The sequence below is a fragment of the Mobula birostris genome, chromosome 12, assembly GCF_030028105.1.
Source record: "Mobula birostris isolate sMobBir1 chromosome 12, sMobBir1.hap1, whole genome shotgun sequence".
Classification (NCBI taxonomy): domain Eukaryota; kingdom Metazoa; phylum Chordata; class Chondrichthyes; order Myliobatiformes; family Myliobatidae; genus Mobula; species Mobula birostris.
The window spans coordinates 111,746,032-111,772,529 of record NC_092381.1 but is presented as its reverse complement, the minus strand read 5'-3'; the positions used below and the strand labels follow the sequence as shown (position 1 = coordinate 111,772,529).

General features: G+C 45.4%; 1 protein-coding gene across 10 annotated transcripts in view; it reads right to left on the bottom strand.

The window, feature by feature from the left end:
* The window catches only part of sipa1l3 (signal-induced proliferation-associated 1 like 3), a 406,609-nt gene that overhangs the window by 57,761 nt on the left and 322,350 nt on the right, over positions 1-26,498 (bottom strand). For 9 of the 10 annotated variants that reach the window (XM_072274491.1, XM_072274490.1, XM_072274495.1 and 6 more), the window contains 3 exons: positions 21,305-21,435; positions 5,956-6,074; positions 3,331-3,791 (listed from right to left, as the gene is read on the bottom strand). In XM_072274491.1, the coding sequence (XP_072130592.1) occupies positions 3,331-3,791; positions 5,956-6,074; positions 21,305-21,435 (711 nt within the window). The remainder of the gene's footprint in view (positions 1-3,330; positions 3,792-5,955; positions 6,075-21,304; positions 21,436-26,498) is intronic. The other variant, XM_072274498.1, reaches the window with a different exon arrangement.

Sequence of the window (26,498 nt, the reverse complement as noted above, 5' to 3'; positions counted from 1 at the left end):
GAAGCATAGCACTGAAGAAGGAATCTGATAGGAGAGCACGGTAGACCAGGGAACAAAGAGCTGTAGAAATGTGTGGTGGATCAAGAGGGTGTGCTGGGGGGGAGGGGGGGGGCGGGAAGATGACACCAGGAAGGCTTAATATGAAAATAAAACCATGTCAGGGAAGGTGGTTAATTTAAGGACATGGCTCAGACATTTTGAATGTTACATTTGTAGCACAGACAGAGACTAAGGCTCACAAGTGTGAGGGAAAATTCAGCTCTCACAGGAGGCGTCTAGTGACTGAAATGTAAAGCAAAATTCAATTAAAACTACAGCAATGCAAAACAGATGACAGAAGTGAATTACAGGCCGTAATCTGATTTTACTATTAATTTAGATTAGGTCCACGTAATCAAGCATTCACCACGGAATGTGCATGGGGCAATCCCCTTCACTGCAATTTCATGAGCTTTCTTCCGTATCCAAGGTCCCCCTAGTTTCAAGGGTGTGATGTGTTCAGACAGCTGCAGCTGCCAGACGGGAAAGTGTGTTTTTGGAACAGTTTGATTTGCAATGCTCGAAGTGCACGAAGTTGCCTCAGAAAGGCAGCTCTGCTATGTCGATCGCTACATGGCATGTGAGGAACTTGGACAACTGCAAATTGCAGAACCACAAACTTCACAGTGGGTTACAGTGAGTAACCAGACTTTCACTACATGGAGACAGATTAGGGTGCATCAACTAGCCCCTATAAGAAGCAGGAGAAAGCTAGCAGAAAAAGGCATACTCCATGCCATGTGGGGCAGTATGGTCGCATAGTTAGCATAACGCTTTACAGCACTGGCGATCAGGTCTCAATTCCCGCTGCTGTCTGTAAGGAGTTGGTACGTGGGTTTCTTCTGGGTGCTCTGGTTTCCTCACACATTCCAACAATTCAGAGATTCAAAGTACATTTATCATCAAAAATATGCATGCAGTATACAACCCTGGCATTCATCTTTCCCACAGAGCAATGAAACACCATGGAACCCGCTCAAAGAAAAGCATCAAAGCACCCACCCTAAGGCGCAAAAAAAATTGCACAAATGGCTAAAGAAAAACAAAAAACACAGAATATAAAATCACAAAGTCACAACCCAGGCATATTCTGCTTAGTTCAATCTAACACTGTGCCATTCGTTATCTGCAGGGCCCGATCAAAATTGCCCAAAATAGCAACAAAAAAAGGAGCAACCAGTAAGCACAAACACATCATAACGTGAGCTACAGAGTCCAATCTACGAACCGCATTGACTACACCTTGCTCGAGACCCATGAACTGTGGACATTCTATGCTGGCGCCAGAAATGTGTGGCACTTGCGGGCTCACCCTGCACAATCCTCGGACGGTGTTGGTCGTTGACACAACTGACACACTTCAATGCAAATGTGACAGATCAAGCTAATCTTTAAATTATGCTTGGTGTCTGATCTACAGTACCATTAATCAGAATCAGGTTTAATATCACCAGCAAATGTTGTGTAATGTGTTGGTATGCGGCAGCAGTACATTGCAATACATAATAATATAAACTGTTAATTACTGTAAGTATATATCTTTTTGTGTGCCATACTCTGCCAGAGCCTCGGCGACCACTTTTCAAGTGGTTGTCTTGGAGGAAAGATTCTGTGAGCGGTCCCCCACGTCCTTCTCACAGCGCAGTTGTTTTTTTACCAGGCCGAGTTGTGAGCTCGACACCCAACCCGGCACGAATGGAAAGCGTGCCCAGGAGCGGCCTGACTGGATTCGGACTCAGGAACCTTCGCTCCGGAGTCTAGCGCCGATGTCACTGCGCCAGCAGCTGGGTTGTAAGTATATACATATTAAAAAAAGTTAAGTTCCATGGCTGTAGTTGAGGATTTCAGCCGTGGCAGTCTAAAATGGAAATATTTGAAGACTTCTGCCAGAGATGCTCACTCGAGCTGTAATGTCCAGATGTCACAGTGTATGAAAAATATTCAGATAGATTTCATGCTGCTTATTTTCTGCGTTTCCTTCGCTTATAGACGACTGTATTTTCTCCACAAGTGCTGATCAACAGCCTAATATTTGTGCTGAGGTGATTTCACGTAGTTCACTGTCATTCCAAAGACGTATGGGTTAGGGTTAGTGAGGAGTGGCTGCTGCAGGAGCTTGATGTAAGCGGCGGATTTCACTTCATCTTTCAATGTATGTTTTACAAATAAAACTACTCTAAGTGAGGTTTATGAATGCTCTTCCTGGTTACACATGAAAGCTGGTTTAATATCACTGGCATCCGTTATGCAATTTGTTGTTTTGTGGCAGCAGTACATTGTAATATGTAACAATAAAAACCGTAAACTACAGCAAGTATATACAAATTAAAAAGTTAAAAAAGCAGTGAGATTCAGAGTCTATTCAGAAATCTGATGCAGAGGGGAAGAACTCTTCTTATTACCACCATCACAGCGGAGGTACAGGAGTCTGAAGACAGACACTCAACAGCTCACTCCCCTCCGCAATCAGAATCAGGTCTACCGTCAATGGCATGTATCGTGAAATTCATTGTCTTTATTGCAGCAGTACAGTGCAATACATAATAATAGAGAAAAAATGTGAATTACCATAAGAATATATACATGTATATACAGTATATATTAAATAATTAAATCAAATAAGTAGTGCAAAAATATGAATTAATAAAAAAGTAGTGAGATAACGGGTTCAATGTCCATTCAGAAATCAGATGGCAGAGGGGAAGAAGCTGTTCCTGAATCGCTGAGTGTGTGCCTTCAGGCTTCTGTACCTCCTCCCTGATGGTGACAATGAGAACAAGGCAATACCTGGGTGGTGGTGGTCCTTAATGATGGATGCTGCCTTTCTGAGGCATCGCTCCTGGAAGATGTCCTGGATGTTATGGAGGCTAGTGCACACAATGGTGCTGACTGAGTTCACAACTTTCTGCAGCTTATTTTGATCCTGTGCAGTGCCCTCCCCCCACCCCCCCCCCCCGCCATACCAGACAGTGACGCAGTGATGCAACCAGTCAGGACAGTACATCTGTTTTAATTGCGAGTGCCTTTGGTGACATACCAAAACTCCTAATGAATATAGCCAGTGTCGTGCCTTGCTTGTCACTGCATCGATATGTCGGGCCCAGGAAAAACGTGGCTAAGATTGATCCTTCCACCCTGAACATCTACGTAGGCATCTTCCTTACCTCATGCCAAACTAGGGTGCAGAGAGGCCCCTTCACTGAGACAACTGAGTCCGTGACACACTCACCCTCTAGCATTTCATACCTATAGCCTTCAAGAGGAATGAGTGACACAGAAGGTTGTTCTTACCTGGGATGTGCCCTCTCATTGCCGGTATTCACGCTGAAGCTTGCGTTGCTGCTGCTGGAAGCAGTGTAGTTTCTCACCCTGTGACCCTTGCTATGGCTGCCGGCGCTCACTGCTGGTGATGAGTCCCTGTTCTTCTCCACGTAAGGCGGTGTACAGTCCAGCATGCGCCTGTTGCAGTCCGTCAGCTCGCTGTAGGTGACTGAGGCCTGCATTGGCTTCTGTGGCTTATCCCGCCGAGGGACCGTTCTGGCAGGCTTGGCGACCGCCGTGGCCGCAGCAAAGGGACTGGGCGTGTAAAGTGTGGTGTCGATGCCACTGTCACTGGACGTGCCTTTCACTGAGGCCTCGAGGTCGACCTCCATGTGTTCCACGTTGTCAAACCATCTCTCGTCACTGTGGCTGCTGGAGGCATTACTGGACAGCGTGTTACTGCTCGACTGGCTCGAGTAGTGGGCATCACTCTGTTAAAGAACAGGCACAAAATTAGCAGCGGAACCGCAGACTGGGCATGCCCTCGACACAGACAGCCCGGTGGGGGCTGGGGGAGGGAACTATTTAAGTCACAGACAAAGACCTGAGCCTTCAATTCCTGAGCTCACCAGCTGTGATTTTCCGCCTATTAAAGTGAGCAGGAGGAACGTCACAGGCTGCCGAGGTTGGGTGACAAATCTCATCCACACCCCCCTCCCCAACCTCCACTGGCCAGCTGTGGAGCAACTGAACCTTGTGTTAAAAATCACTTCAGAGTAACACACACACAGTGCTGGAACTCAGCAGGTCTTGCTGCATCTATGAAAAGTAGCTAAAACATAGTTGTTCATTACTGTGACTACAGTTTGGGGAAGTGTAGAATTACAAAATCTAAATTATGTTGCTCAGACTTATTCACCGGGGGTTGGTCGTCCTGTGGAATAACATTCCCATCAAACAAGGAGCTGAGAGCGAATTAGAGATTGTGAAATAAAAAGGGATTACCTTCAGCACTCATACTACAATTATTATTAGAGGCAACTAAGTGAATGAGTTTTACAAAACTAGGGCAGCACAGTTAGTGTAATGTTATTAGAGCACCAGCAATCCTGGTTCAATTCCTACCATTACCTATACGGAGCCTGTACACTCTCCCCGTGACCGCGTGGGTTTCGACTCAAGATTATTGTCATTTAACTACAAACATGTATATGGTCAAACGAGACAATGTTTCTCCAGAACAGGGTGTAAAGCACAGTAGTACACATAGCACACAATAACTTAGAAAGTAAGGGTAAAATCTACAACGTATTATACATGGATAAACAAAGTAAAGTGCATAAATTAAATATTGTCAGGTCCAGAACAGATTATCAGGTGACACTTTGTGTGAATCATTCAGTTAGTTGCATCCAATAATAATTCTGGCATGCGTGATTTCAGAAGCCTAATGGTCTGAGGGAAGAAGCTGTTTCCCATCCTGGCTGTTCTTGTCTTTATACATCGGAGTCTCCTGCCTGATGGTAGAAAGTCAGAAAAGCTGTTGGATGGATGGGTGGGATCCTTGATCATACTAAGGGCCCTGTGTATTCAGCGCTCCAGATAAATGTCCCCGATGGATGGTAGGGAGGCCCCTATGATCCTCTCAGCCATTCTTACACTCCTTTGTAGGGACCTCTGGTCTGATGCGCAGCTGCTTCCAAAGCAGCTGGAGATGCAGCTTGTCAGGATGCTCTTAATGGTGCTCCGTCAGTTAAGATGGGGGGGGGGGGGTCAGGGGTTGGAGGTTGGACAGCCTCACTCGCTTCAATCTCCTCAGGAAGTGGAGATGCTGCCGTGTTTTCTTATTCAGGAAGGTGACATTGAGGGACTAGGTGAGGTCATCTGGTCATCCGTGATGTGAGCTTTCCAGGAACTTGGTGTATTTAATTCTCTCACATTTCCAAGACAAACGGGTTAGAAGGTTAGTTGGTCACGTGGGTGTAACTGGGCAGCACGGATTCGTTGGGCCGGAAGGACTTTTTACCATGATGTATCCCCAAATAAATCAAAATACAGAAACTTTTCATAGTATTTACTTTGCTTTGTTTTTCTTTACACAATAAACAGCTTTTTAAAAAGTCTATCAGATCCCATTTGACATAAAGTGAATCACTCAGGAACACATCACCCTCAGAATCTCACCAGCCCAGTAAAATCTCCCATCACCATCCTTTCAATTAACCTCCTCCGCAGACAGTGAAGCAACTGAGGCCTTCGTGGAATCTAAATGGGTGACACGGTAACGTAGTGGTTAGCACAACGCTTCACAGCGCTAGCAACCCGGGTTCAATTCCCACTGCTGCCTGTAAGGAGTTTCTACGTTCTCCCCGGGACACGTGGTTTCCTCCGGGTGCTCTGGTTTCCTCCCACAGTCCAAAGACGTACGGGTTAGTCTGGCAAGCTGCTGTGGGTGGCCTACGCTCCAGTAGGGATGGTGGGAGTAAGCAAGTAAGTCAAAGCTGAGGTAACAGAGCAACTCAACAAAACACAGCATGATTATTATCTGGATCAAACCAGAGTCGTCTCTCAATAGACTTGATAATGGAAAAGTCTTTTGTTTCAAAATGTCAAACCATTCTTTATCTGAGAAGACACAGAAACAGCAAGACTTACTTTGGCATGCCTGTTAGGTGAATCCTTGCCTGCTAGTTCTTGCCTTGGGAGCCGCTTAAAGGCATTGTTTCCAGAGTTTGAGTAAACCATGGACATTGTTGGGAGGTGCCACAAAACCTCTGAAATTAAAGATTTGCAAAGTTTTAATTTATAGATATAAAAAACACGCAGGAAAACAGGTTATTCCTACTCTAGAAAGCAATGGGTTCTTTTGCTCTTCATAATGTAAGTGAAACAGGAAGAGGTACATAAATATTAGAGAGATGTCTAATCTTTTGTTTTTGCCATTTCTGTTTACATTTTCCTAACATTCGTAAAGCACAGGAGCAGGATTAGAGCTTTCGGCCTACCTAGTCTGTTCTGCCATTCCAGCATGGCTGATTTATTATCCTTTACAACCCCATTCTCCTGCCTTCACACATAACCTTTGACACCTTTACTAATCAAGGACCTATCACTCTCTGCTTTAAATATAGACCATAAGACCATAAGATACAGGAGCAGACACAGGCCATTTGGCTCATCGAATCTACTCTGCCATTCAGTCATGGGCTGATCCAATTCTTCCAGTCATCCCCACTCCCTTGCCTTCTCCTCATACCCTTTAATGACCTGGCTAATCAAGAACCTGTCTATCTCTGCCTTAAATACACCCAATGACTTGGCCTCTAGAGCCGCTCATGGCAACAAATTCCACAGATTTACCACCCACTGACTAAGATAATTTCTCCGAATCTCAGATCTAAAAGGATGTCCTTCAATCCTGAAGTCATGCCCTCTTGTCCTAGAAACCCCTACCATGGGAAATAACTTTGCCATATCTAATCTGTTCAGGCCTTTTAACATTTGGAATGTTTCTGTGAGATCCCCCCTATTCTCCTGAACTCCAGGGAATACAGCCCAGGAACTGCCAGATGTTCCTCATGCAGAAACCCTTTCACTCCTGGAATCATTCTCATGAATTTTCTCTGAACCCTCTCCAATGTCAGTATATCCTTTCTACAATAAGGAGCCCAAAACTGCACACAATACTCCAAGTGTGGTTTCACCAGTACCTTATAAAACCTCAACATCACATCCCTGCTCTTATATTCTGTAATGAATGCCAACATTGCATTCACCTTCTTTACTACCGACTCAACCTGGAGGTTAACACTTAGGGCAACCTGCACAAGGACTCCCAAGTCCCTTTGCATATCTGCATTTTGAATTCTCTCCCCATCTAAATAATAGTCTGCCTGTTTATTTCTCCCACCAAAGTGCATGAGCATACACTTTCCAACATTGTATTTCATTTGCCACTTCTTTGCCCATTCTTCTAATCTATTGAAGTCTCTCTGTTTCCTCAGCACTACCCGCTCCTCCACCTATCTTTGTATGATCGGCAAATTTAGCCACAAATCCATTAATACCGTAGTCCAAATCATTGACATACATCGTAAAAAGCAGCGGTCCCAACACCGACCCCTGTGGAACTCCACTGGTAACCGAGAGCCAGCCAGAATAGGATCCCTTTATTCCCACTCTCTGTTTTCTGCCGATCAGCCAATGCTCCACCCATGCTAGTAACTTCCCTGTAATTCCATGGGCTCTTATCTTGCTAAGCAGCCTCATGTGCGGCACCTTGTCAAAGGCCTTCTGAAAATCCAAGTAGCCATAGTCATAGTCATACTTTATTGATCCCGGGGGAAAATGGTTTTCGTTACAGTTGCACCATAAATAATAAATAGTAATAGAACCATAAATAGTTAAATAGTAATATGTAAATTATGCCAGTAAATTATGAAATAAGTCCAGGACCAGCCTATTGGCTCAGGGTGTCTGACCCTCCAAGGGAGAAGTTGTAAAGTTTGATGGCCACAGGCAGGAATGACTTCCTATGACGCTCTGTGCTGCATCTTGGTGGAATGAGTCTCTGGCTGAATGTACTCCTGTGCCCACCCAGTACATTATGTAGTGGATGGGAGACATTGACCAAGATGCCATGCAACTTAGACAGCATCCTCTTTTCTTTTGGAAGTACACCACGTCTACTGCATCTCCTTTGTCTTCCCTGCTTGTAATTTCCTCAAACAATTGCAGTAGGTTTGTCAGGCACTCTGAAATCTCATCCCTAACAAGCGATTCCAACAACTTCCCAACCACAGATGTCAGGCTAACAGGTCTATTGTTTCCTTTCTGCAACCTCTCACCCTTCTTAAATAGCGGAGTAACATCTGCAATTGTCCAGTCATCCGGTACAATGCCAGAATCTATCGATTCTTGAAAGATCATTGTTAATGCTTCCGCAATCTCTCCAGCTACTTCCTTCAGAACCCAAAGGTGCATTCCATCAGGTCCAGGAGATTTATCCACCCTCAGATTGGCCTCCACAGCTGTCTGTGGCAATGAATTCCACAGATTTGCCACCCTCTGGGAAAAGAAATTCCTTCTCATCTCTGTTCTAAAAGTACAGGTACATCCTCCAATTTTCAGGCTGATCCTAGAGTCTCCCAGTATTGGAAACATCTTCTCCACATCAGCTCTATCTTTGCCTTTTAATATACAATAGGTTTCAATGAGATCCTCTCTCATTCTTCTAAACCCCCGCATGTACAAGCCCAGAACTATCAAATGCCCCTGAAAGATTAACCCTTTCATTCCCGGAATCATCTTCATGGACCTCTCCCAGATCCTCTCCAACATCAGCACGTCCTTTCTTAGATATCGATCCAAAATTGCTCACGGTACTCCACAGCGGTCTGACCATTGCCTTATAAAGCCTCAGCATTACACCCTTGCCTTTGTATTCTAGTCCTCTCGAAATGAATGTGCCTTCCTTATCACTGACTCAACCTGCAAATTAACCTTTAGAGAATTCTGAACGAGTCCCCTTGTACCTCTGATTTCTTCCCGTTTGGAAAATAGTCTATGCCCTACCCTGCCACTTCTTTGCCCAGTCTCCTAAGCTGTCAACATCCTTCTGCAGCCTCCCTGCTCCTCAGTGCTACCGGGTGCCCCAGCTTTGAGCTTCCAGTGAGCCGTGGCTCCATGGGAGCCGGAGACAGATGGATGTTTTCAAGATTCAAGATTGTTTAATGTCATTTCCAGTACATAAGTATAAAGGAGAACGAAATAATTGCTACCCCAGATCCGATGCAGCTAAAAACGCACAATAAGATAAAGAATACAGCAATAACCAAAAACACAATAAATATAAATACATAGGATAGTTTATAGATATATAGATTGATTTACGTCCATAAAGAGACACTAGACACAGGAGAGTCTGTACATAAGATGACCCTGACAAGAAATGATAAAGTGCCTGCTCTGGCCTTTTTCATAGCCAATTGCTGATGGGACATCAACCTTCTCGACTTCACCACTCCTCTCTCCAATTCCAACCTCACTCCCTCCGAACGCTCTGCTCTACGCTCCCTCCGCATCAATCCTAACCCCATCATCAAACCCGCCGATAAAGGGGGTGATGTAGTAGTTTGGCGGACTGAATTCTACCTTGCTGAGGCCCAGCGACAACTCTCAGACACCTCCTCTTACTTACTCCTCAAACAGGATCCCACTAAGCAGTACCAGGCCATTGTCTCCCACACCAACACTGACCTTATTAGCTCTGAGGATCTCCCATCCACTGCCACCAACCTCATAGTTCCTGCACCCCGCACCTCCCATTTCTACCTCCTACCCAAGATCCACAAACCTGCTTGTCCAGGTAGACCCATTGTTTCAGCTTGTTCCTGCCCCACTAAGCTCATATCTGCATACCTCGACTCCATCTTATCCTTCACCACCGCCACCCTGCCACCCAGTTCAGTCCCTTCCTACCTACATCCATGACACTTCACACACTCTGGATCTTTTCTATGATTTTAGGTTCTCTGGACCCCATCATCTTATTTTCACTATGGATCTCCAAACCCTCTACACCTCCATCCCTCACCAGGAAGGCCTCAAAGCTCTCCGTTTCTTTCTGAACACCAGACCCATCTAGTTCCCCTCCACTATCACTCTCCTCCGTCTAGCAGGACTTGTCCTCACTCTTAATCATTTCTCCTTTGGCTCCTCCCACTTCCTTCAAAGAAAAGATGTAGCCATGGGCACTCGCATGCATCCCAGCTATGCCTGCCTTTCTAACCAGTTCCCCTCTACCACCAGTCTCCTCCGTCTAGCGGAATTAGTCCTTACCATTAATAATTTTTCCTTTGGCTCCTCCCACTTCCTTCAAACTAAAGGTGTAGCCATGGGCGACCGTATGGGTCCCAGCTATGCCTGCCTTTTTGTTGGCTTTGTGGAACAATCTACGTTCCAAGCCTATACTGGTATCCATCCCCCACTTTTCCTTCGCTACATCGACGACTGCATTGGCACTGCTTCCTGCACGCATGCTGAGCTCGTTGACTTCATTAACTTTGCCTCCAACTTTCACCCTGCCCTCAAATTTACCTGGTCCACTTCCAACACCTCCCTCCCCTTTCTTGATCTTTCTCTCTCTATCTCGGGAGACAGCTTATCTATTGATGTCTACTATAAGCCTACGGACTCTCAGAGCTACCTGGAATGTTCCTCTTCTCACCCTATCTCTTGCAAAAGTGCCATCCCCTTCTCGTAATTCCTCCACCTCCGCCACATCTGCTGTCAGGATGAGGTCTTTCATTCCAGGATGAAGGAGATGTCTTCCTTTTTTAAAGAAAGGGGCTTCCCTTCCTCCACCATCAACTCTGTTCTCAAACGCATCTCCCCCATTTCACGCACATCTGCTCTCACCCCATCCTCCCGCCACCCCACTAGGGATAGGATTCCCCTTGTCCTCAACTACCACCCCACCAGCCTCCGGGTCCAACATATAATTCTCCATAACTTCCACCACCTCCAACAAGATCTCACCGCCAAGCACATCTTTCCCTCCCCCCCCTTCTGCTTTCCGTAGGGATCGCTCCCTACGCAACTCCCTTGTCCATTCGTATCCCCCATCCCTTCCCACCGGTCTCCCTCCCGGCACTTATCCTTGTAAGCAGAACAAGTGCTACACATGCCCTTACACTTCCTCCCTCACTACCATTCAGGGCCCCAGACAGTCCTTCCAGGTGAGGTGACACTTCACCTGTGAGTCGGCTGGGGTGATATACTGTGTCCGATGCTCCCGATGCGGCCTTCTATATATTGGCGAGACCTGACGCAGACTGGGAGATCGTTTCGCTGAACACCTACGCTCTGTCCACCAGAGAAGCAGGATCTCCCAGTAGCCACACATTTTAATTCCAAGTCCCATTCCCATTCTGATATGTCTATCCACGGCCTCCTCTACTGTCAAGATGAAGCCACACTCAGGTTGGAGGAACAACACCTTATATTCCGTCTCGGTAGCCTCCAACCTGATGGCATGAACATTGACTTCTCTAACTTCCATCAATGCCCCTCCTCCCCTTCTTACACCATTCCTTATTTATTTATTATTTCCCCCCCCCCCGTTCTTTCTCTCTCTCTTTTTCTTCCCTCTGTCCCTCTCACCATAACTCCTTGCCTGCTCTCCATCTTCCTCTGGTGCTCCTCTCCCCCCTTCCTTTCTCCCTAGGTCTCCCGTCCCATGATCCTCTTCCTTCTCCAGCCTCGTATCCCTTTTGTCAATCACCTGTCCAGCTCTTGGCTCCATCCCTCCTGTCTTCTCCTATCATTTCGGATCTCCCCCTCCTCCTCCCACTTTCAAATCTCTTACTATCTCTTCTTTCAGTTAGTCCTGACAAAGGGTCTCGGCCTGAAATGTGGACCGTACCTCTTCCTAGAGATGCTGCCTGGCCTGCTGCGTTCCACCAGCATTTTGTGTGTGTTGCTTGAATCTCCAGCATCTGCAGATTTCCTCGTGCATGCCTGCCTTTCTGTCAGCTACATGGAACAGTCTATGTTCCAACCCTACACTGGTGTCCATCCCACACTTTTCCTATGCTACATCGACGACTGCGTTGGTGCTGCTTCCTGCACCCATACTGAGCTTGTCGACTTCATCAACTTTGCCCCCAAACTTCCACCCTGCCCTCAGATTTACCTGGTCCATTTCCGACACCTCCCTCCCCTTTCTTGATCTCACTGTCTCTATCTCTGGAGACAGCATATCTACTGATGTCTATTATAAACCACAGACTCTTACAGTTATCCAGACTATACCTTTTCCCACTGTTACTTGTAAAAACATCATCCCCTTCTCTCAATTTCTCTGTATCCGCCATATCTGCTCTCAGGACGAGGTTTTTCATTCTAGAACGAAGGAGGTGTCCTCCTTTTTTAAAGAAAGGGGATTCCCTTTTCCCACCATCAACGCTATCCTCAACCACGTCTTTCTTTTACACACGTTTGCACTTACCTACATCTTCCCCCCGCTCCACCTCCCCACTTACTGCTTTCCGCAGGGATTGCTCCCTACGTGACTGCCTTGTCCATTCGTCCCTCCCCATTGATCTCCCTCCTGGCACCTACCCTTGCAAGCGGAACAAGTGCTACACCTGCCTCTACACCTCCTTCACTACCATTCAGGGCCCCAAACAGTCCTTCCAAGTGAAGTGACACTTCACCTGTGATTCTCTTGCCGTCCGGTGCTCCCAGTGTGGGCTTTTGTATGCTGGTGAGACCTGAAGTAGATTAGGAGACCGCTTCACTGAGCACCTACACTATGTCTGTCAGAAATACTGATATCTCGCAGTAGCCACCCATTTTAATTCTACTTCCCATTCCCATTCTGATACGCCTATCCATGGCCTCCTCCACTGTTGTGATGTGGCCACACTTAGGTTGGAGGAATAATACATTATATTCCAACCTGATGGTATGAACATAGATTTCTTGAACTTCCAGTAATGTCCCCCCCACCCTCTCCTTCACCATTCCCCATCTCCTTTTCCCTCTCTCATCTTATCTCTTTGCCTGCCCATCGCCTCCCTCTGGTGCTCCTCCCCTCTTTTCTTTCTTCCATGACCTTCTGTCCTCACTTATCATACTCCCCCTTCTCCAGCCCTGTATGTCTTTCACCAATCAACTTCCCAGCTATTTCCTTCATCCTTCCCCCTTCAGGTTTCACCTATCACCTTGTGCTTCTCCCTCCCTTCTCACACCTTTTAAATCTACTCCTCATCTTTTTTCTCCAGTCCTGCCGAAGGGTCTTGGTCTGAAACATCAACTGTACTTTTTTTCCATAGATGCTGCTGAGTTCCTCCAGCATTTTGCGCATCTTGCTTGGATTGCTAGCATCTGCAGATTTTTTCTTGTTAATGATAAAGCAGTGGTGGTTGGGGGTACAGAGGGGTGAATTAGTGGGTGGAAGTGTCGAACAGCCTTACTGCTTAGGGAACATAACTGTTTTTGAGTCTGGTGGTCCTGGTGTGGATGCTACGTAGCCTCCTCCCTGATGGGATTGGGACAAAAAGGTCATGAGCAGGGTAGGTGAGCTACTTCATGATGTTACTGGCCCTTTTCCAGCACCATTCTCTTATCTATGTCCTTGATGGCAGGTAGGCTAATGCCATCGATGTGATGGGCAGTTGTGACTGCCCATGGTAGAGACTTCCTGCCTGCCACAGTTCAGTTTCCATCCCGTCCAGTGACGCAGCTTGCTGGGATGCTCTCTACCGTAGAATGATGTGAGTATGGATGTGCATTGTTCGGTTCTGGTCACCATGTTCTCAGAAAGATGTTATTAAACTACAAAGAGTGCAGATAAGATTTACCAAAATATTGCCTGGAGAGATTGTGTGGACTAGCAACACACACAAAGTGCTGGAGGAACTCAGCAGTCAGGCAGCATCTATGAAAAAGAGTTTTGGGCTGAGAGCCCTCATCAGGACTGGAAAGGGAGGGCCTTTTTTCTGATTCTGCAAATGGAGCTGAAATAAAATACTGAATGGTCATACAGACCCGGGGAGGGTGGAGGTTCAACAACTCCAAGTGTTCATGGTCAGATATCACACGCACATTTTTCAAACAGAGTTCAAGGTCCTTAACCCTTCATTTCTCATGGTTTTCCTAGCAGACGGAGGTCATTGTCAGGTACAGTCTATCCAGCTAAACAGTTTGGGAGTTGAAGAGAACCAAGAAGATAATAGGTGCTGTGGTACATCACTGATATCCACATGATATGGAAGTTCTCCTGGTCGTCATGGGCAACCAGAATCACAATCAGGTTTAATATCACTGGCATATGTCGTGAAATTTGTTAACTTAGTGGCAGCAGTACAATGCAATACATAATAATATAGGGGAAAAAAGCTGTGAATTACAGTATAAAATATATATTAAATAGCTGAATTAAATAAGTAGTGCAAGAATAGAAATAAAGAAGTAGTGAGGTAGTGTTCAAGGGTTCAATGTCCATTCAGAAATCAGATGGCAGAGGGGAAGAAGCTGTTTATGAATCACTGAGTGTGTGCCTTCAGGCTTCTGTACCTCCTCCTTGATGGTAACAGTGAGAAGAGGGCATGTCCTCGGTGATGGGGATCCTTAATGATGGTTGCTGCCTTTTTGAGGCATCGCTCCTTGAAGATATCCTGGATACCATGGAAGCTAGTGTCCATCCATGATGGAGCTGACTAAATTTACAAATCTGTAGATTATTTCAATTCAGTGAAGTAGGCACCCAACCCCTCCCTCCATACCAGACAGCGATGCAGCCAGTTAAAATGCTCTCTATGGTAGATCTGTAGAAATCTTCTACAGAACTCCTAATGAAATATAGCTCAGTTTATCAATTAACAGTTCTCTGACTGATTTAATTTTATCAACTAAGTTCTGTGAGTCTGAGTGCCTGGGGCCAAGGACTGGAGGTGTGTGTGTGTGTGTCTGTAAATAAAAAATGGGGTGGGAGAGAGGGAAAGAAACATAGAAACATAGAAAATAGGTGCAGGAGTAGGCCATTCGGCCCTTCGAGCCTGCACCGCCATTTATTATGATCATGGCTGATCATCCAACTCAGAACACCGCCCCAGCCTTCCCTCCATACCCCCTGACCCCCGTAGCCACAAGGGCCATATCTAACTCCCTCTTAAATATAGCCAATGAACTGGTCTCAACTGTTTCCTGTGGCAGAGAATTCCACAGATTCACCACTCTCTGCGTGAAGAAGTTTTTCCTCATCTCGGTCCTAAAAGGCTTCCCCTTTATCCTCAAACTGTGACCCCTTGTTCTGGACTTCCCCAACATCGGGAACAATCTTCCTGCATCTAGTCTGTCCAATCCCTTTAGGATTTTATACGTTTCAATCAGATCCCCCCTCAATCTTCTAAATTCCAACGAGTACAAGCCCAGTTCATCCAGTCTTTCTTCATATGAAAGTCCTGACATCCCAGGAATCAATCTGGTGAACCTTCTTTGTACTCCCTCTATGGCAAGGATGTCTTTCCTCAGATTAGGGGACCAAAACTGCACACAATACTCCAGGTGTGGTCTCACCAAGGCCTTGTACAACTGCAGTAGTACCTCCCTGCTCCTGTACTCGAATCCTCTCGCTATAAATATAAATATAAAAAGGGGCTTGCATTGTTGTTGTTTTGGTTTTTTATGTTGTTGTTACTGTTTAGACCTTAAGACTATAAAATACAGGAGCAGAATTATGCCATTTCTGCCATCACCCTGATCCATTTTCCCTCTCAGCTCCAGTCTCCTGCCTTCTCTCTGTATCCCCTCATGCTCTGACTGATCAAGAGTCTGTCAACCTCTGCCTTAGATCTACACTTGTTTTGTCCTTCTGAATACTGTAGCGCTGGAATCTGTAGCAACACCCATGGGCAGCCCCTCCAGCACCAGAAGTGTGCTGGCCAACTGCATTACAGCCTGGTATGGGATCACCGATTTCTGTGAAAATCCTACAAAAGGTAGTGGGTTTAGCCCACTACACCCTCCCTATCATTGAGCACATCTACACAAAATGTTGCCGTAGGAAAAGAGCATCCATCTTCAAAGATCCTCACCACCCAGGCCATGCTCTTTTCTCACTGCTGCCATCAAGTAAAAGACACAGGAGCCTCGGAACTCACACCACCAGGTTCGGGAACAGCTACTACCCCTCAACCATCAGGCTCTTGAACAAAAGGGGATAACTGCACTCATAGTACTTCTGGTGTTCACACAACCAATGTTCTCATGTCATAGACTCTTTACCTTGTTTCTTCATGCTTGTCATTTATTGCTATTGATCTATAGTAGGATTTGCAGTTTGTTGTCCATTGATCCTGTTTACAGTTACTGCTCTATAAGTATGCTCACAGATAAAGAATCTCAGGGTTGTATGAGGTGACATGTAAGTACTCTGTCAATAAATTTTACTTCGAACTTGAAACTTTTTTAGGTGTCAGATGTGAACACATTTCACTGTATGTTTTGACTGTACTTACAACAAGCGAATCTCAATATCACACACCAAAAACAACATGGCAAGAGCCTAGGGCTGCTGAACTATGGAACGTTAACCCAGGATGAATCAGTGCTTTCAGTTGATGCTTTGCTGCTGCTTATGCGTGGGAGGGGAGGGGGGGGCTCTGGCGTTCTAACGTTTCCTGTTATTCATTCTTTGGGTTTTTTCCTATTTCATGTATGTCTGCAAACAGTGAGAATTTCAGGTTGTATGGTGTATATATTCTCTGATATTAAATTGAAAAACTGAAGCAAAGTTGGGTGGACGGGGAGTTGACGAGAACGAAGGCAAAGCAAATCTGAAAGCCAAGGGACAGCTGTAATATACAGAAAATCAAATTTCAGAGCAAATATAAATCAAGGGATTAAGGCCACTTTACAAAAGGATTTCTGCAGCTGGCTCAGGGTTGAGAGCGTTTCACCTACCCCAGCATAAGCAAATCGCCCAGATGTTTATGTACACACAGGCCACACACAGAGTTCCAGCAGATTCATGTGAAAACTTAAATCTCTTGATTTTAGGTAAAGGAAAAGGAGTAAAAAAATTACAAATCCTAACCATCAGCAGCACAGACACACAGACACACACATGCACTCACACAGAGTCACACACAGAGTCTGATTTAGCCCCTGCCAATAACATCAGCCTGCTGAGAGCCCTGATGTGCTGCAGTCACTAACAGTTTAAACACAGCTGTCCTAGTCAGATGTTACTGTTTTATTAAAGCTTGGAAAAAAGCCGCGATCGAGTACAAAACAGATCCTTCCTTTCATCAAACTGGCTTATATTGTTTATTAAAGGAAAAACTGTGCAGAGTTGTGGGGAGCAGCAGCGGTTAATACTGTAAATGGAACAATTAGACATGATCAAACATACAAAAGTCTGTAGATGCAGGAAATCCAAAGCAACACACACGTGCAAAATGCTGGAGGATTTCAGCAGGTCAGGCAGCATCTACGGAAAAGAGTGAGCAGTCGATATTTTGGGCCAAGACCCTTTTCCAGGACTAGGACAGAAGGGGAGAAGACGCTGGAATAAGAAGGTCGGAGGAGGGAAAGGAGTATAGTTAGAAGTGATAGTGAAGCCAGGTGGGTGGGAAAGGTCACGGGCTGGAGAAGATAGAATCTATTAGGAGAGGAGAGTGGACCATAGGAAAAAGGGAAGGAGGAGGGGACCCAGGAGAAAGTAATAGGCAGGTGAGAAGAAGTGGAAGGTCAGATTAGATATGATCTTCCCTTGCGGTTGCTAGCTTGGAAAGAACATTGAAAAAAATTGAGGCAGAGTGTGTCATCATCTCTGTTTTTTAGGGTAGCTTCGCTCTGCAGGCTCTCAACAGTTGTCACTGTATTTCAAATTGGTACCGATACATTTTTTTTCCTAAATTCTTGGATCACTGCAATTTGAACTTGCACTGTCCTGTTCACCCAGCTTCACATATTTTCCCTGTGGGTTGAGACCACTCCAGATGGTGGCTGGAGTAGAGAATGTGTTTCGTGACAATAGGTTAGATAATCTTAGAGGTAAAGATGGGCCAAAGAGCCTGTACTCTGCTGTACTGATTGATGTTCTATCATATTTGTCAAAGTAGAATTTATCTATTTACCTATTTCTATATAAATAGAGTGTAGAATGGGCCTTCAAGCCACACTGCCAGAAACATCGGATTTAACCCCTGCCTAAGCACAGGACAATTTACAATGACCAATCAACCTACAAACCAGTATGTCTTTGGACTGTGGGAGGAAACTGGAGCATCCGGCGGAAATCCACACATTCTAAGGGGGAACGTACGGACTTCTGATAGAGGACACTGGAACTGAACTCCGAACTGTGATCTGAAATCTCCAGAGGGGAAGGCCTCGAATCTTCAGCTTTGCCCATTGCTCGGCGGCCGGGGCGGGGTTGAAGCGCTCAGCAGAGATGGTGCTTGGTGCTCGGTGTCGGAGGCTCGAAGTTTTCAGATGGACTCAGAGTTGGACTGTGGTCGGGTGCTTCCAGGATGCTGCATTGGCAAGTTTGTGGCGCTGGAAGCTCATGGCAGGGCGAGTTTCTCCCTTCTACCGTCTGCGTGAGATGATGGGGCTATCGGGACTTCGAGACTTTTTTTTACCGTGCCCATGGTCTGCTCTTATCAAATTACGGTATTGCTTTGCACTGTTGTAACTATATGTTATAATTATGTGATTTTTGTCAGTTTTAGTCTTGGTCTGTCTTGTGTTTCTGTGATATCATACTGGAGGAACATTGTACCATTTTTTAATGCATGTATTTCTAAATGACAATAAACGAGGACTGAGTATCCCCATAATCTAATCTAAACTCCCACGCCGACTCACGCCGGCTGCTATGTGACTGCAGCACTCATTAAAAATCATAACGTAACAGTAGGATTGTAGCTCCTTAAACCAGTCTCACTACCACTGACAAAACACACACACAACACTGGAGGATATCAGCAGGTCAGGCAGCATCTATTGAGAGGAATAAACAGTCAACTTTTTGGGCTGAGATCCTTTATCTGGACTCTGATGAAGGGTCCCAAAGAAAGGTCTCATCCTGAAATACTAAATGTTTATTCCTCTCCATAGATGAGTTCCTCCAGCAATTTGTGTGTGTGTGTTACTCTCGATCTCCAGCATCTGCAGAATATCTTGAATAAATCAAGACTTCTTTTGTCTCACTAACGTATCAGAAGATTCCCTTATGTGTCCAGATTGAAACACAAGGAGGATCCCATAGAAAGATCTCATCTTGAGACTGTTTATTCTTCTCCATAGATGCTGTCTGACCTGCTGGGTTCCTCCAGCATTTTATGTATGGATTCCCAGCATCTGCAGAATCTCGTCACACTGACAAAACATCTAAGTATCCCTACTCCAGACTTGCGTAGCTCAAAGCATCCCCACAATGCATCATGTGCTCTTCAGAGGTCAGAATCTACGGTGGGAAGTGGACAATTGGTGTTCCAAGTCGAGATCGTCCACCTGAACTGGACAGAAAGGGGGAGAGGGCTCATATAAAGATGGGGAGGGATGGGTGAAGAAAGAGCTGGCAGGTGAGATTTACCAGGATACTGCCTGCATTAGAGAGGACAGGCTGAGCGACCTGGGACATTCCTCTGTCGATCGAGGGACGATGAAAGGTGTACAAGAGGTATCGATAAAGCGGATAGCCAGAGACTTTTTCCCCAGGGAAGAAAAGGCCAACAGAGGAGTATAATTTTGTTTAAAGCAGGGGTTCCGGACGTGGGGTCCACAGACCCCTCGGTTAATGTTAGGGGTCCATGGCATAAAAAAAAGTTGGAAATTCCTGGTTTAGAGGAAGGTATGGGGGTAAGGTGCCAGAAGTATGTTTTTATTTACACAGAGAGTGGTGGGGGCGTGCAATATTCAGCCAAAGGGTGGTGGTAGAGGCAGATACATTCCAGACACTGTAGAGAAATAAGGGACATAGACTCAGGTATCAGGGGAATAGAATTTGGATGGAGATGAGGAGGAATTTCCTTTCCCGGAAAATACTGCATTTGTTAAATTCCCCTCCAAAGGAAGCAGTAGAGATGACCTCAACTAATATACTTGTAACTGGGTGACTGTCGGATCTTATTCATTATTGTTAAAAGTGTACTTGAGCATCCATCCAGGTAATGCTAGAATAGTTGTCTGTGCCCTTAAGGGAGATGGTGATGGTATTATACACGTGCGGGATAGTGGGGAGACCATTTTGCTTTCTGCTGAAGACGTGTTGGGGCGTTGGAATTGAGTTCCTCCCGAGGCTGGGCATAGTGAGGAAAGGTGAGCATTAATTGACGATATCCATGTGAATTCGTTTATGCTTGTTGGCGGATCGAGAATATCGGTAATTTGACATATTTTACATGTGGATGCTTTAGATTTTCACGAGTAAAGGCGTCGACGCTGGATTGCGTGGCTTATACAAAGTTCCTTGCCATCCAAGTAGGTCAGTCTTCCTGTAATTTAACTACCAGGTAATACCTTGTAAAAGTTATGACAAAGTACCTTTTGTCTAACTTTATTGCATCGGGACTGATTGTGCATGTAACCGCGTAGCGTGAATGTTTAGTCTCTGTTCGGAAGTTCAGCAAGTGTGTACGTCTTAGATAAGATGTATTCGCTTACATTTTTCACTGTTATGTATAAGGTGCAGGGTGGGTGGGATTCTAATGTCGTTTGTATTGTGTCCCTTCAGAATTGCCACTACCGTATTAGTTCTATTATTTTTTAACACTGCAAACGCAATTCTGTCCATACATGAGGATGCGGATCGAAAGTTAAACTGAGATTGTAACGGCAAGAACTGATTGTAAATTCGTTCGTTTTGCTTCGCGACCCTCTTCTGGCACTTAAACATCTAAAACAGATGAAGGAATTAAAACCCGAAAAAGCATTTGCTGTCCTGAGTGTGTACTTTTCCCCAGGCTACAAAATACTTAAGAAAGATTTTTGCAAAGCAGGGAATTAAGGGGAAAAAGCAGGTAGATGGCATCTGTCTGAGATACTGAAGTGTGGGTTTGTGGACTATAGTTTGATGGATCCTGGATCAATGGACTCTTTGTGAGTTGGGGGGGGGGGTCGATGCTTTTGCTGGTGTGAGTTGGGGGTTTGATGCTTTTGCTGGTGTGAGTTGGCGGGGGTCGATGCTGCTGCTGGTGCGAAGTGTGGTGGGCTTCAGGCCTCCGATGTTTCTCGTTCTGTGGGCTTCCTTTGTTTCGTGGATATCTGTGAGGTGGATGCATTTCAGGTTGTGCACTGTATATACTGTCTACTCTGATATTCAATGTACTTTGAAACCTTTGAAACCAGCCATGATTTTAGTAAATGGCCGAGCAGGCTTGATGGAGCAGATGTCCAACTCCTGCTCTTAACATTCCTTGAAGCAATTAGCCTGGCTGAATACCGAATGTTGAGAATACCGAATCTTGTCAGGCTCAAAAACCATTACCGTTCTTATTTCTCTCGATGGTGCTCTCCTGGCTGGTTAACCCTCCAGATGAAGATTCACCACTTGATGTCATGTCATCCCGGCTGTGATGCTCGTAGAGTGGTAAAGGGCGTTGGCCTCCTCCACACCTGCTGGGGAAATAAGGAAACTTACTCCAGGAACCAAAGAAATTTTGCACCCCAAGTTTTCACTTATAACCTATTCTAGAGGTTATGGTTCCAGGATTGTTCTTGGCAATTTTTTCTACAGAAGTGGTTTGTTATTGCATTTTTCTGGGCATTACAAGATGGGTGACACCCCCCCCCCCCCCCCCAAACCACCCTCCCTGGTCATTATCAATATTCTTCAGAGATCATCTGCTTGGTTTCAGTAGTCACATAATCAGGACTTGCAATATGCACCACTGCATATCACATTATCAATATTCTTCAGAGATTGTCTGCCTGGTGTCAGTGGTCACATAACCAGGACTTGTGACCTGCACCAGCTGCTCATATGACATCCACTGCCTGTTCCCGTGGCTTCACGTGGCCCTGGTCATGGGGGAGGAACACTGAGCAGGTGCTGCACCTTGCCCAAGGGTGACCTGCAGGCTAGCGGAGGGAAGGAGCGCCTTACACCTCCATTGGTAGAGACATATCTCCACTCGTCACCCATGATCTCTGACAACATACGACACAATGATGATGATGATACCACAATATGACTGAAACAGTAATCCACTAATATCCAACAACACAAGTTGCTACGACAATGAGAGAACTTAAATTCAGTTAACTGAACAACTTCAGTAATGGTGATTGAGGACTGCCTTTACAAACTCATCTTCGGGAGAGGGAAACCAGAGGTCCATGAGCCGTTCTTCATCAGTGGATCCGAGGTGGAGAGAATGAGCAACTTTAAATTCCTCAGTGTTATTAGTTCAGAGGACCTGTCCTGGACCCAGCACGCAAGTGCAATTGTGAAGAAAGTATAGCAGAACCTCTACTTCCTCAGAGATCTGCGGAAAATGGTGTGATGTCTAAAATTTTGACAAATTTCTATAGATGTGTGGTGGAGAGTATATTGACAGGCTGCATCATGGCCTGGTATGGAAACACGAAAGCCTTTGAACAGAAAATCTTACAAAAAGTAATGGATACTGCCCAGTACATCACGAATAAAGCCCTCCCAACCATTGAGCACATCTACATAAAATGCTGTCATAATAAAGCAGATTCCATCATCAGAGATCCCCACCACCCAGGCCATGCTCTTTTCTCACTGCTGCCATCAGGAAGAAGGTACAGGAGCCTCAGGACTCTCACCACCAGGTTCAAGAACAGTTACTACCCCTCAACAACCAGGTTGTTGAATAAAAGAGGATAACTACACTCACCTGCCCATCCATTGAGATGTTCCCATGACCAATGATCTCACTTTAAGGACTCTTTATCTCATTATCTCATGTTCTCGTTATTTATTGCTATTTACTTATATTTGCGTTTGCAAAGTTTGTTGTCTTCTGCACTCTGGTTGATCTTTCACTGATCCTGTGATAGTTACTATTCTATAGATTTGCTGAGTATGCCCACAGGAAAATGAATCTCAGGGTTGTATATGATGATGTATATGTACTCTGAAAATAAATGCACTTTGAACTTTGATGCACTAATGAACTAAGACCTCCATCATTACCCAGTCTGACACGTCTCCAACTATAGACCACAGTAATATGGTTGATTTTTAACCTCCGTCCTGGCAAACCACTCAACACGACTGAGCCAGAGTGAAAGCTCTCCAACTTGGGGCACAGTGCAAGACCACGGTGGTTAAAGACCACTTTCCTCAGGAGTATCTAAGGGTGCTTGGTGATTACTGCAAGAATAATTTAGAATAGATTGAACATTTACAAGTCCCACTGCTCCATTGAAGCTAACAGGGTATTATTGATTGCAGCTGGTTTAAGCCTCTGAGTGCAAATTCCGCCTGAGGAATCAGGTCAGGTTTTTGGGGAGGAAGGAATGTGAAGAAAGCACAGGACAGTGAAAACAGACCAAAATATCAGGGGTTCTCCGGCACTGGTAAAACATTCAGTGTACTGTATACAGAAGATAATCCCAGTCTCTGATTTTGTCTGTACAAACAACATTAATGCTGCTCAGCTGCAGAACTGGGAACAATAAATATAGAAACAGAAAAACACAGATAAATTAAACTTCAAAAAGTAGGAAATACTGGAAATACTCAGCTGGGTCAGGGAGGGGGAGGGAGAGGGAGGGGGAGAGAGAGGGGGAGAAGGAGGGGGAGAAGGAGGGGGAGAAGGAGGGGGAGAGAGGAAGGGGAGAGGGAGGGGGAGAGAGGGGGTGAGGGGAGACAGGGCAGAGAGGGAGGGGGAGAGGAAGGGGAGAGAGGGAGGAAAAGGGGTGAGAGGGGTGAGGGGGGAGAGAGGGTAGAGGGGATAGAGGTGGGAGAGAGAGGGGGAGAGAGAGGGCAGGGAAAATGGGGGAGAGAGGGGAGAGAGGGGAGACAGGGGACAGGGAAAGGGGAGGGGAGAGAGAATGGAGAGGGGGATTAGGAGGAGATGAAGGAAGTGAGATAGAAAGAAGAGAAGTGGGGGAATGGGGGAATGGGGGAGGGGAGAGGGAGCAGACGGGGTAAGAGAGGGAGGGTTGAGAGAGGAACGGCGACAGGAGGGAGAGAGGCAGAGGTCAGTGTTAACCAAATCAGGTCTATTCATATGAAACATTAACTGCCTTCCTCTTCATAGGTGCTGCCTAACTGGTATTTCCAGAATTTTCTGTACCATGTTTGTAATAAATTATAACTCCTAAAAAGGACAGTCATCTTCAAACTCTCCTTCATAACCATCTGAGATTGACATCTGTCTAATGACAGCAGAGCTTAAGAATGTGGGTCTAAAGAAGGGAAGTTACCAATGAGGTGTTACAGCATGTCAACTATTCTTTGATGCTCAGCACATTTTCTGGGAAGAGTAACATATCAAATTCTTTTCTTTCCCTTTCTCCAACCAACAGCTCCCCGTCCTGTCCCACTCTCCCTCCACTGAGACACAACATCACTGAGTTCCCCGCTGTTCCCCACCAGCCCGTCCTGTTCACTCTCATTGTGACAGTGTTGCTGAGCTTTCCTCTATTCCCCACCAACCGGCCTTGTTCCAATGACTGAACCGGCATTAAACAACGGTCTTTTTCCTGCCACGTCAGCCCAGTGATAACAAATGGGAGAGTGTGTGATTACATCTTTGTGCCCTTTTCCTCAGAAGAATGCATGACTCCCAATACACCACAAAATTTGTCTTTATTGTGGGGATATCATAAAATATATCGTACAATACATTCCTGTTTACCCGTAAGTTGAGGGTTGAAGAGTCCCTTTAGAAGTTGAACTTACGACAACGCTGTAGTGTTTCTGGAGCCATTTACATTTCAAAATGTAGATCAAGTTCAAAATAGTCTTACCCAAAGAATAAGCTTGTATATAGAAACATAGAAAATAGGTGCAGGAGTAGGCCATTCGGCCCTTCGAGCTTGCACCGCCATTTATTATGATCATGGCTGATCATCCAACTCAGAACCCTGCACCAGCCTTCCCCCCATACCCTCTGATCCCCGTAGCCACAAGGGCCATATCTAACTCTCTCTTAAATATAGCCAATGAACTGGCCCCAACTGTTTCCTGTGGCAGAGAATTCCACAGATTCACCACTCTCTGTGTGAAGAATTTTTTCCTAATCTCAGTCCTAAAAGGCTTCACCTTTATCCTCAAACCGTGACCCCTCGAACAGAAATTGTTGGAAATCTAGTGTAACACACACCAAATGTTGGAGGAGCTCAGCAGATCAGACAGCATCTGTGGAGGGGAAGAAGCAGCTGATGTTTCCGGTGGAGACCCTTCATATAGCTTGATTAAGGTTCTTGGCTCGAAATGTCAGCCAGATATTCTCCTCCATGGATGCTGCCTGATCTGCTGAGATCTCCCAGCATTTTGTGTGTGCCAGTCTGGATTTCCAGCATCTGCAGAATCTCTTGTGCTTACGATATTTGTGACTTGCTTATAATGCGGAAAAATTTAATGGAACGCAGAATGATTGGAATGCAAGCAATCTGGTTATAAAATGCAACTGGAAGGAGTGCATTCTGCTGACGGACATTTTATCTCACCTATTATTTAGAGAAGGTGACATAGATGTTACAGTATTGATTGTCACACAGCACCACCTCATCTTTAAAGATGACAAAGACCTTGAGGAGCTGAATTACAAGGAAAGGTACTTCATTGCCTGAGTGTAGGAGTTTGAGGGCTGACTTGATAGAGGTCTACAAAATTACGAGGGGGGTATAGGCAAGGTGTATGCATGCGGGACTTTTCCCCTCAGGTTAGGTGAGGCTAAAACTAGAGGTCATAGGTTAGGGATGAAAAGTGAAATATTTAAGGGGAACATGAAGAATATCTTCATTTAGAGGGTGGTGTGAGTGTGGATCGAGCAAATATGGGGAATATAGATAGGGTAAATCCAGACAAGATTTTTCCACTGAGGTTTGGAAAGACCAGAACTAGAGGACAGAATCAGAATCAGCAGCATATGTCATTGAAATTTTTTCAAAGTCCATTCAGAAATTGGATGTTAGAGGGGTTAAGGGTGAAAGTTGAGGGGAACCTCAGGGGAACTCACTCAGAGGGTGGTGCAAGTGTGGAATATAGATAGGGTAAATGCAGGCAGGCTTATTCCACTGAGATTTGGTGAGACCACAGTTATAGATTAAGAGTGAAAGATGAACTATTTAAGGGGAACTTCTTCACTCGGAGGGTGGTGAGAGTGTGGAACGGGCTGCCAGTGAAAGTGTTGGATGTGGGTTTGATTTCAACATTTAAGAGAAGTTTGAAGAGTACATGGATGGGAGGGGCTTGGAGGGCTATGTTCCAGGTGTACATTGAAGTTTGGAACAGACTAGATGGGCTCTAGATTATTTGTAACAAGACAGCAATAATCCTTGTCTGGAGCCCGTTCTGAGTTATGCTGGACGGTGGCTTATGTGAAGAGCTTATGAAGCAGGAACAGGTCAGTCACCTTAATGGAGCTGTAGACGCTGGAATCTGGAGCAATGCACCTGTAGTCTCCAGTGTTACCTTCAAAGAAAGTTGGTGTGGTTTATTATTGTCACATTTGCTGAGGTAAAGTGAGAAACTGTTT